The 11,920-nt window shown below is 45.2% G+C and overlaps 1 protein-coding gene across 1 annotated transcript in view; it reads left to right on the forward strand.

Annotated features, from left to right (window-relative positions):
* LOC138213973 (raftlin) overlaps positions 1-6,235 on the forward strand; it is a 99,619-nt gene extending 93,384 nt beyond the window's left edge. Inside the window, exons 9-10 of the mRNA XM_069175319.1 lie at positions 2,262-2,337; positions 3,049-6,235. Coding sequence (XP_069031420.1) covers positions 2,262-2,337; positions 3,049-3,588 — 616 coding nt within the window. The 3' untranslated portion in view covers positions 3,589-6,235. The remainder of the gene's footprint in view (positions 1-2,261; positions 2,338-3,048) is intronic.
* Positions 6,236-11,920: the final 5,685 nt, after the last annotated feature.

Raw genomic sequence — 11,920 nt, forward strand, 5'->3', positions numbered from 1 at the left:
AATAGGAAATTTGCAAATGCACGCTTTTTTTTTTTTTCTTCTTCTTCTTCTTCTTCTTCTTCTTCTTTTGGAGGGCGCACTTCATCTGGAGGGGTCGGATGAGTGTCAGCGATCTCGGGCGGCGTCTGAAATTAATGCTAACCGGTGCTCAGCGGCTTCTCCACACAACATTAATCCGTGTAGTTGTCTCCGAGCGTGCATTCATGTTCACCGCATTCAATTAATGGAGATGGTAATTACAATTTTTTTTCTTTAGAGCCATTACCTTCCTGTAAATGTGAATTTCTCCACATGATCGGTTGAACAATAACACGAGGGGGAAAATAAATAAGGTTGAGACAAATCTGTTAATTATTGCAGGTATCTATATTTATTTGAGACTGTGAAAAAAGCGATGAACAATCTGTCTTTCACCTCAGAAATAGCTGCAGCATTTCATGTGGCGTTTTTGTTTTTTTGGGTTTTTTTGCCCATTTCGAACGGCAGTTTCTCAGCAGAGTCGTGCAGCAGGAGTTTTCTTTTTTCTTTTTTTTCTGCAGATGAAGCCACCAACAGGTACATTCACGCAGAAATAGTCGCTCCGCACGGCTTCAGGTTCTAATAGTGCTGCTGACACTGACAGCCAAGAGTAGTTTCAGGGAAAAGGCCTGTAATTTTCTAAGCCATCCACTCCTTCCTCGTTTAATGGGTTGGGGGGGCTTTTTTTTTTTTCTTTTTTTTTCTTCTGTTTTTTTGCCGGGAACTCCGGTTAGTTTTCAGCTTTGATTCGCCAGGAAGCCGTCCAGCATTCTCGGCAGCCTAGAAAATAGCTTATGAATAAACGGTGGAAGAAAGGAGGTAATGGAAAAAAAAAAAGAGAGGTTGTGGTGGCGCTTTGGATGGTTTAGATAGCACGAGCCTCCTGCTTGGAGGAGCCTCAAGTCCATTTCATGTTGAGAAAAGGAAGATTTGTAGTCGGCTTTTAGGGCGCCGCAGCGATCATAAACCTGCCAGCTCTCCTGAAGCTGAACTCCACAGAGCAGCCCAGCTTCTTTCTGTTGTACGCGTCTTCACGTGTTCACCGATAGCGGGCAACAGGACGACGTATCTGAAAGCTCACGTCCAATAATAGGAAGAGAGGGAACGGAGAAGGGGGAATAACACAGACACAAACAATAAAACTGTCAAGAATCGGGCTTGTCGCGCGAGATAAGAGTTTCGGAGCGGAGCGAGGCCGTTTTCCACCGCACGACCAAGACGGGCAGACGAAAAGAAAACGAGGGAGACAGAGAGACAGGAAGCCCGCTTAGAGACGAATCTGCATTTCCTGCCACGATTAATGTGTCAGCGGCGAGCACTTGTGCAGATTATCCTCCTCAGGAACACGGGAGTGTGACATGTGCACCGGATGGAGGATTACGTTATAGAAGGAGCGGGGGGGGGGGGGGGGGGGGGGGGGGGGGGGTATAGAAGGAGTAGGTGGGGGGGGGGGGGTAGAAGGAGTAGGTGGGGGGGGGGTATGACACTGACAGATGACATCAACGAAGAGGTTGAGACACAAATGTGAGCGTTCATCCTTATAACTGTCAGATAAGAGCGTGAAACATGAGCAGCGGCCGGCAGTCGTCCGACCATCTTGACGGGATGGTCGACGTGACTGCGTGTTATCGCTTCACTTACGATGAATTGTACTTTTTTTTTTTATCTCGGGAGTTCGGCGGCACTTTTTCAAGCACAATCCTCCCCCCTCTCCCCCTCTTGTTTTGACACGACACGGTGCTAAAAATCTTAAAAATATCTTTGTTCATCAGATATCTTTGTTCATCAGGTATCTGTTTATCAGATATCTTTGTTCATCAGATATCTTTGTTTATCAGATATCTTAGTTCATCAGATATCTTTGTTTATCAGATATCTTTGTTCTTCAGATAGCTTTGTTTATCAGATATCTTTGTTCTTCAGATATCTTTGTTTATCAGATATCTTTGTTCATCAGATATCTTTGTTCATCAGATATCTTTGTTCCAACCAGACTGAGCTCGCTGAGCAGTTTAGTGTTTCTATGTTCTGTATTTATTCAGATTGAGAAACCATCTCAAGAAAGCAATAAAAACAGACTAGAAATCCTCTCTGTTGCTAGGGTCGTTGCTAAGGGCCGGCCTACCTCCTGAGGTGGTAAACATTGCATACGTTACATCAGAGTCTAAGAAATGAAATAACCTCATGATTTTGTTGAAGCTGATGATCTCTTTTCTCTGTTTTCTCTCTTCGCCCTCCTTCAGTGATGGAAGTCTGTCCACCAAGCAGATCGTGTTCCTGCAGAGACCCGTTTTAGGCCGAAAGCGAAGGGAATCGAAGGTACGCGACCTCACACGCCTCCCTGTGGTTCTTGGCGGCGTCTCCGAACCGACCGCCCGTAATTCCAAATCACCTTTTTCTTACCTCCCGATTTTCCACAGCTGTTTTTGTTTTGAAGCAGACAAACTCACACACACACACACACACACACACACACACAGCGATTCCCCTCCTCTCTGTTTGAGTTATCGGGAGGTTTTTTTCTGCCGCTACAGAGAGAATGTGGGAGGGGGTGGGGGGCGGGGTGGGGTGGAGGGAGGGGTTGGTAAAGCTTTCTCGGCGACCCTAAATAGCGGCGATAACCTCTAAAGCGAACCTTTTGTCTGCGGTGGAATGAATCCACGTTGACCCGAATTTAAACTGCCGACACAACACATTTAATAGGCCCAAGGACTCGGGGAATTGCTCAGGATTTCATCGCCTGTTTCTTTGCAGTTTATCTCTGTAACCCTGCAGACGTAGTTCAAGTAATTGAGGACGTATTGCTTTAAATGTTTGCCTTTTTTGATCGGTCAGACCGAAGGCTTCAAGGCCGCCGATAATTCCCTTTCACAGCGGCCTCAATTTCCTTCTCTGCATCACCGAGATTTGTCTGAATTCGATTCCGCCGCGATCCATTCTCCATTAAGTCTGCGCGCGCTGCTTATATTTAAAGCATTTTTAAAGAGCTGCGATGCATTTCACTCTAACGCGCCGGTGTAAATGTTTCAGAAATTAATCTTCAAGCCCCGAAGCAAGTCCGGCAAGAACTGCATCAAAGACGCGGCGAAGAACAAGAAGAAGAAGAAGAAAACAAAAACGGAGAAGGAGGCGGAAGATCCCAAGATCCTCGACGACAGAGAAAAGGTCGAGAGGGAAGAAGAGAAGAGCGGCGACGAGAGGGTGAACGAGGCGGGAAAGGAAAGCGGGACGCCGAAAGAGACGGAGGCGAGCTGCGAGGAAGACGGAAAGATCGATGAAATCGGCGTCGAGGCGGTCGTAAAGAAAGATGGAGCGGGAGAAGAAAAGTTAGCGCTGGACGGAGAGGTCGAGGAAGAGACCGCCGCGACTGTGGAAACGCAGAGCGAGACCAAAGATCGGGAGGACGAGGACGAGGACGAGGTCAAAGCCATCGTGGAAAACGGGGTCGAGACGGACGGAGAGCCGGACGAGGTCGCGGTCAAGAAGACGGCCGAGCCAGCGGACGCCGAGGAGGTCACCGCCAAGGAGACTGTGGCCACCAATCAGAGTCCAGAGGAGATTCAAGAGTAGCCCCCCCCTCCCTCCTCCCTCCCCCTCCCTCCCCCCTCCGAGTCGAGGTTCGTCCCCCCCTCCCCCCCTACCTCTGAGATTCCCCATCTGAAGAACTGATCCACAGCGTCGTCCCGAATCCCAAATGAAACGGGTCTTCGATCCCCATCGCTGCAGCAGTATCCCCCCCGAACCTTTCATCGACCCCCCCCCCACCCCCGTACCTCCCCCTCCCCCCCTGCACACCTGCCACAGTGTAGCTACGGAAGAAGTTCATCCCATTGTTCAACCACACATACTGAATGTATATATCCAACACAGGAGGTGCTGGAGGGGGACGGTCCACGTGGAGTCACTGGAAGAAGGACGAGGACGAGGACGAACGGACACGCTGTCAAAGTTTAAAGGTCCGGTCGCCGCAGGCAAAGTTTTGCGGTGAAATCAGTTCAGTCCACTGAAATCATTGATGGATTTCTTGAAAGAAACTGTCCAGATCAGCGGTTCTCGACTGGTCCGGTCTGAAGACACCACGTTGGTCCTCAGTCGTGAAGTCGTGACCCAGAATTTGGGGCATTTTTTTGAGCAACTCTTGATTAATTAGACAAAAAATATTGCAAAAACACAAAATGATTTCATGCAAATAAATAACAGAAAAAGTGCAACGAGGGCTGAAAACCCAATTAAATACTAAAAATAAAAATAAAAAAAAGCAAGTTTAAACTGGTGATGCTCATAAAGTTTCAAGAATCTACATTGCTGCTGTACGCAAAATTGTATGCCCTTCAAAATAAAAGCATGGCACCAGAAATTCTGCGGACACTCCCTCAAAAAAAAAAAGTTTTCCACATTCACACATCTGTGACTCACTCGGCTGAGAACCACTGATCGGGGCGGTTGGTCCAAAATGGAGGATGATAGCTTAGCTTATTTATATAGCTTATTTAACCTCCTCTGTCAGAGTGTAAACTGCTCCGGAGAAGACGAGCTAAATTTAATTTAGCATGTTGGCTAGCTCTGAGAGCTTTTATTTACTGGGTTGGTTTGCTGTTGGTTTGGAAGTCAGTTCTCCAGCTGCCACGCCGATGCTGCGTTCAAATGGGGTCGTGTTTACCGTCCGTACGAACGGCGCCCTCTTGTGGCATCACAAAGCCGGAACTCTACATTTTCTCAGGAGTTGCGACGTGTTTGCTGACGTTTACAGAAATTTCAGAGGACATGGAAGTTCGAGTTTCGTCGGATGTCGAGCTGACATATTATAATTTGAGTCGCGTGGAGTTCGTCTCCATAACTTCAGATAAAAGCCCACGTCTGAGGAAGATGTCGATCTTCCCAACAGACTCATCTCTCTCCACCGAGACTTGACGTTACCTGCATTACCTCGCTAAACGGTTCGCCTCCGCGGCTTCGTGGACGCCGTCCGCGTTGCCTAGCGACGGCCGTTTTCACCGCTCGAACATCACGCGAACGGCGCGCACGACTTCCCGTGTCGTAACCACGAGCTCGCGAGTCCCATTTTGAACGCAGCATTAGTCGACTCGACCGGGGGGGACACTTCCTGTTGTGACCGGACCTTTAAGGAGTTGAGGAGCGTTTACATGATTTAGTTAGAAACCCCAAACACACACACACACACACACACACACACACACACACACGTACACACACACACAAAGTCCTGACACGGTGAACTTTCCCCGTCTTGTTTCGACGGTCAGCGCCTGTTAAACAAGAGGTACTTGCACCTGATCGGATCTTTTCAGTTTTGATGACGCTGTGAAAAACACTCGAGCCGGCAAACGGGGGCAGAAACCTTTCGACGAGACGCTCCGACCGGCGATGTGTACGGCAAGAAGAGCGCCCCCGGGCGGTCCCGGACCGTTTCAACCATTTCCTGTTCCTTCCTGTCGGGATGTGGAGGGGGGGAGGAGGGAGCAGGGGGGGTGGGGGGCAGGGGGGGGGCTCGTAGCAGAGCAGAGGTGACGGGAAAGGCATTCGTTGCGACAGGCAATCCAAAGTAGGCTGGAGAGATAATTGTTTACGCCGAGCTCTAAAGCCATCAAGTGCTTCAAAGAGAGCCGATAATCACTCTTTGGTGCGCTGAGCTCACCTTGCAAAACCGAATGTTCCATATTCAAAAGCCACGTTAGATCAGGACGTTGAAATTCAGCTGAATGTTTGCGCCTCGAGGGCAGAAACGGTTTACCCGGTTTTAGCTAAATGCAGGAAGTGGAGGGTTTTCATTTCTGTGCAAAAGTTACCTTTTTTTTTTGTTGTTTTTTTGTTGTTTTGTTTACATCCCAGTCTCAACAGCTGAAGACAAAAAGCACTTTGTCAGCGTGGAAACAAGGTTGAAGCTGCGCGGACGGGACGAGACCTCCGCTGCTTGTCGAGACCCAGAGCTGAAGATTGAGATTTTTTTTTTTTCGAAATTGACACAAAGGAAAAAAAAAAAAAAAAGAGGTTGTAGTGAAAAGACACGAATCGGCTCATTTAAAGCAGCAGCAGCCGTTCGTGTCCCACATGTCCCCCGGCGTGATTTCCTTCATTATTTTACCTCCAGCTCTTTAAGCAACTCTAACCACGCGTCATTTCTGACAATAACCACGTCGTAACGTGCTGTTTCATGGTCGCTTTCCATTTAAAAATAAAAAGAAAGGTGGAACGGGGAGGGGGGAGGAAGGGAGGGGGGAGGAAGGGAGGCGGGGAGGAAAGGAGGGGGGAGGAAGGGAGGCGGGGAGGAAAGGAGGGGGGAGGAAGGGAGGAAGGGAGGCGGGGAGGAAAGGAGGCAGGGAGGAAAGGAGGGGGGAGGAAGGGAGGCGGGGAGGAAAGGAGGGGGAGGAAAGGAGGGGGGAGGAAGGGAGGAAGGGAGGCGGGGAGGAAGGGAGGAAGGGAGGCGGGGAGGCGGGGAGGCGGGGTTTTCACGGTGCCGAGCTCTCATTAGCTCACTAATGGATTTTGTCAGTGGGGGTATCTGTCAGTAATCATGCATTTATAATGTGGGTCACTTATCGGGAGGAAGGTATTGACAGCAAAACACCTCAACGTGTCAAGGAACGAGCCTTCGTATTTGATGTCACGGGAAATCGTTTGCACTGAAGAGTTGTTTTTTTTTTTGTGTTAGAAATTTAGGAAGGAAAATTACACACACACACCTCATCGTGTCAGAAAAGCAATTTATTAAACCGTTAGCATTTTGGTTAATAAAGAACTTAAACTACCTGCTGTCCTGCTTTACACAGACTATAATTTGTCACAATTTGGATATTTTGTTTTATGAGAATAAATGGTGGAGGAAGTAATAAAAAAATAATTTTTTTTTAAAAAAACATCTCCTTCCCGGAGAAGAAACTCGTCAATTACACGGAAGTAAGATCGATTACGCCGAACAAGTGCTCTCCTTTTCGGGGGAATTAATCCGCTCGCCGCTGAGATTTTTTTTCAATGTAAAATGGCAAAAATGTTTTTGTGTAGAGTAGAATATGAAAACTGTGACCAGTTTAGCCTTATTATTACTATACTGTAAATGGCCCACAATCTGCTATTAGAAACGTCTATTAGAGGCACAATGGTGATTTCAGTGTTACATGTTTGTTCTAGTCGGACAGGAAAGTCGGTGTGTTTTGAAGATGTCGTTTCCTGTTTTCTTTACTGGAAGTCAGAGCGATGGGATAAAAGTGTTTGTTTATATGATGTTTATTTTTAACATGTTTTGGGTTGTTGTTGTTTTTTTTAATCTTGAATTTTGTTTTTGAGTGGAGAGATTTTTTTTTTTATTGTGGGCTTTTTGTGTGTGCGTGCGTGTGTGTGTGTGTGTGTGCGTGTGTGTGTGTGTGTGTGTGTGTGTGTGTGTGTGTGTGTGTGTTGCCTCTGCTGTTTCGCTAAAGCTTGCAAAAAAAAAAAAACAAACAACAACAACGTATCGCCGGCTGACGCTTCGAGCTACCTCCCGAGGGCTGTTCTGTTGGTTTTGAACCGTGACCTCCTCGAGCATATGCTCCTCGCCCTTTTGCTATATGACGGCAGCCTGAACTGTGAGCGCGAGGTCATCGCTAATGGCAGACAAGGTCAAAGGTCACGTGTGAGCCGGAATTGGATTTTCCACAGCTGTACACCGGAGTTTTGCACGAGCATAATGACAAAATAACCACTCTCGTATCGGATTAAGATATGAAGTCATATCATAATATTATGTGTTTTCTTTTCCTTTTTTTAATTTTTTTTTTATTATTATTTTTAAACTCTCTGCTGCTTTTTGCTTTTGGCTGTTTGAGCTTTAATAAGCACTTATTGTACTCCGGAAATATTTAATGCCACCTCTTGCATCAGAGCTGCTGAGGAGCAAATAAGACTCAGCTGTCACTTTCACAGTTTAGTCAGAGTGTGACAAATATGAATTATAGAAGACAAAAACCAAAAGATTATTATGAATATTTTAGAAATCTCCCCCTGTTCAATCTCGGTCAGCTTATTTCATCAGATTTCCCTTTTCTCCTCCGTGTAAAGAAAACATTTTTTTGCTGTCAGCTCTGTTTTATGAATTTATTTCTGTCTTTCTCCCTCCCTCCCTTTTTTTTTTCTTTTTTTTTTTCCCATCTAAAAACTGTGACATACATTCCCCATTTGGCATCCCGTGAAAACAGACAGATATGTTCCTCTTTATCTACGGAAAATAAGTTAAACAACGTCATGTGACTTCTTTTTTTTCCCGACTCCCACGACCTCCCGGTCGGACGTCCCCGAGCACGCGCGGTCGTGACCTTGACAACGAAGTCCTGCATCCGCCCGTCCCACCTGAGGCCGCGGCCTTCGGGGCTCCGTCTCCCCCTGATAAGGGCTGATTGGTTGCTGTGCAGTCTAACCTCTGACACCAGTACACTCCGGGGACTCTGGGTAATTGGGATTTTTCTTTTGTTTTTGCTGTAGTGCTACAAAAAAAAAAAAAAAAAAAAAAAACATCGAAAAACACAGACGGGGGAGAAAAGTGAGGCAGGATCTGACACTTCATCAGTTAAACGCTGCTGTTAACTCAGCCGCCCGTGAAAAGAAGGAGACCTCTGACTGATGTTAGACTTAGAAATACATTTGCGGCCATCGACTCGTTCGTGTTATAAGAAAAAAAAACAAAAAAAACCTTGACATGCAGTTTTCTGTCTTTTATCAGCATAATTGTCTCTGAGCCTCCGTCGTGGCGCTGGTGCAATCGTTCTTGAGTAATGCTGTAAAAATGGTTCATTTCCTGTGTTGCTATGATGTGAAACGAGCAGAGTGGAAACGACAGAACATGATACAATAGGATGCCGTCATTTTTCTTTTTTCTGTGTTGTCACTTTAAGCTTGCTCACAGCCTCTGGGAAATGTATTCTTAGATATTTTTTTTTTTTGTCTCTGATGTGAGTTTTTTATTTTTTTTTATCACCTCGGCTGCCATCTTGAATGTTGAGTATCTTTGATCATGTGCCGTTGTCAGTTGCATCGCTATCGAGGAAGAAGTATTCTTTATCTTTGCTATCCTGAGTATGTCCACATTCCTGTTGTTCATGACATCTGTAAAATTTGTATATTATAAAATGATTTATATTTAATGTGTACACGTGTCCTCTGCTTCTTTTGTGTCAAAGGAAATGTTGTTTTTGCTTGTCGAGGCAGCTGCTTTAAAAAGTAACTTGGATGCTAAAGCGGAGAGGTTTTTCATAAATTATCCTCAAGCTCCAGATTTGACTCGTACTTACTGATGCCGTTTCATTTTTCTGAATGGAGTGAACAAACGTGCAAAATGTGATAACGACTGCTTCAGTTGAGTCAAAAAAACAAAATACTTTTATTCATAATAAGAGTCAACTGAGATCTAATCTGCCTTCATATAAAGCTGATTTTACAACTCTGAAAAAAAATATACAACCCCGAATCCAAAGAATGTTGTGACGTGTAAAATGTAAATCAAAACAGATGGTTTTCAAAAGTGTTCCTGAGCCCATGCAGGGATTTCCACTTCAGATTCGTGTGGTCCACATGAGTCCACTACAACGTACTGTGTCGGTGTCACGATTTGACTCGCTGTGGTGTGAAAAACCATCCAGTTAAATTTAGGAAAACAAAAACGTGAGTGTGAAATGATGGACATTCACACAATGAACGTAGCGGAAAAGGAGAACCACCGATGTTAGCTATTTGCTAACTGCGGCGTCTGAGGAAGTGGCAGCTGTTGCAGAACACCTCACAAAGCAGGGCACAAAAAACACGTTCATTTCTGGGTAGAATAATTAGGCAAAAACGTGACAGTGACACGGTATCCTCTAGTGGACTGACAGGTGTATTACAGGCTTTGGTGTGATGCTGGTAAAGTGACGCGGTGGAAAACACAAATATTTGACAGCAGAGTTTCAGTCCACAAAACAAAGATAAGATAAAAATATCATCAAGTCAAAGACCGGATTTGTGTCCTGCAGCTTCACCTGCAACCCTGACAATCATAAGACGCAAAGATTGTCCCTCATAAAGTGCTCCAGCTAATCTCTCTCTGTCATAAACCAGCAAAAATATATAGTTCTTCAAAATGCTTTGTTCCAGCTCTGCAGTCCATGTTGTCCTTGGACGAATGCACAGAAAGATGAAATGACGACTTCAGTCCGCCGAACAAAGAGAAAATATGAAAAAAGAAGCAGAATACAGCAGCGAGATGAGACTCAAATGATCATTTTTTCCCGGCGAAAGGCTCTTATTTTTTTTTTTTTAGATCTGCTCCATCTGGTTGTTATGCCTTCATTACTGTGGGAGCCTTAATAGATCACCTTGATAGTTATTACACCAACAATAATGCCATTTATTTTGTCCTTATATCAAAACAACTCCATTCAGGGACCCCCAAATCCATTTGTCACATAAAAACACCATAATAACCCCCACGGTGTTTATGAACTCAACTATATTTACAGTTCAGGCCAACACAGCCGACGTGATTCATAAGTCATGAGCTGAGAGCCCGGGGGAGCGTGAGGTCGTTACGAGGGAGGTGTGTGTGTGTGGGGGGGGTCTTTGCCTTCAACCAAAACCACAAACACCACATCCATCCTGCTCACTACAGGACCCATTAATGGCTTTAGAGGCGGATTGGAGAGCCACTGAGATGGTCCGGCACCCAGTGAGGCTGCGGTTTGGTTATTAGACTGCTGACCTCGGGGCTTCCGCTCCACCTCTCAGAGGTGATGCTTCACAACGGTGTGTTTTGAATAATGAAGTTTCTTTTCGTGATTTCTGTACAGGATGGTGTGACCAATGTTCGGGCAGGGGGGGACCTGAGGTTGATCCAACACAGATTGTAGGTCTCCTGAGGTCCACTAACAGGTGGAGCTGCGCGGCTGTGACAGCTTTTCAGCGCTGAATTTATCGATGGAGATGAATGAATATTGCACTCATAAAAATCCGTCTAAAATGTTTGTATTGGTGAGTCTTGCTGTAAAAAGTGACTGTTCCTGGTGAGATGTGGGTCGAAGTCCGACTCGAAGCAGCACTGCCACCTAGTGGCAGACTGAGGCCTCAAGCAAAGAGAAAGAGAGAACTCCTTTTTGTTTTTGTTTGGTCTGAAATTATTAATCAGTTCATAATATTTTATGATCAGAAGATTAATCAACAAGAAAAAGGCCTGATGCTTAATCTCTAATTCATCAAACAAAAAATTAAATACTGTAGGTCTCTTTCAAATGCTTGATATGCAGGTTTTCACCGTTTAATCCCCTGAAAGAGGAACTCCACCTTCCTGATACAGATTACTTCTGAACCTCGTTGGCTGTAAAATAACCCTGATTATGTCATAGTGATGTCATCAAGGTTATCTTAAATTTGAGACCTGAGACGGCAACAAACGATGACGCCGTTTAACGAGAAGGTAAGTTCAAATGGGAGATGACACTGAGCAGAATATTTGACTTGAAGACAAAAGCAAAGTCAGCGCTTCTGATGCTTTGATATGACAGTGAAGGTTTTCTATTCGAACCCTGACCTTTCTCTGAATGTAGCCAGGATGTTTTTACACTCCTTTGAGTTGTATTCCCGGAGCCCAAAGGTTGGGGGACTTGTTGGAAATTGTTCTCGTTTTAAACTTCATTTAACGGGAAAGACTCAGTGAGATGAAGATCTCTTTTTCAAGAGAGCCCTGAGAGCAAGAAACATTCACAAGAATACAACCAGTAAACCAAACAACACAACTACGCGACAATTAAGAAGATCAGTTTTAAACCGGACGCAAAATAATTTTTATTTTGGACATTTAGACACTAAGGTGATTTTTTTTTTGTCGTCCAAAATGTGATAAAACAGTCCCTAACCCTAACAATAACCCCTAACCCTTCAGATTTTG

This window comes from Embiotoca jacksoni, unplaced genomic scaffold (genome assembly GCF_022577435.1).
Source record: "Embiotoca jacksoni isolate LCO1_2020_lvr unplaced genomic scaffold, fEmbJac1.0.p SCAF_66, whole genome shotgun sequence".
NCBI classification, from domain to species: domain Eukaryota; kingdom Metazoa; phylum Chordata; class Actinopteri; family Embiotocidae; genus Embiotoca; species Embiotoca jacksoni.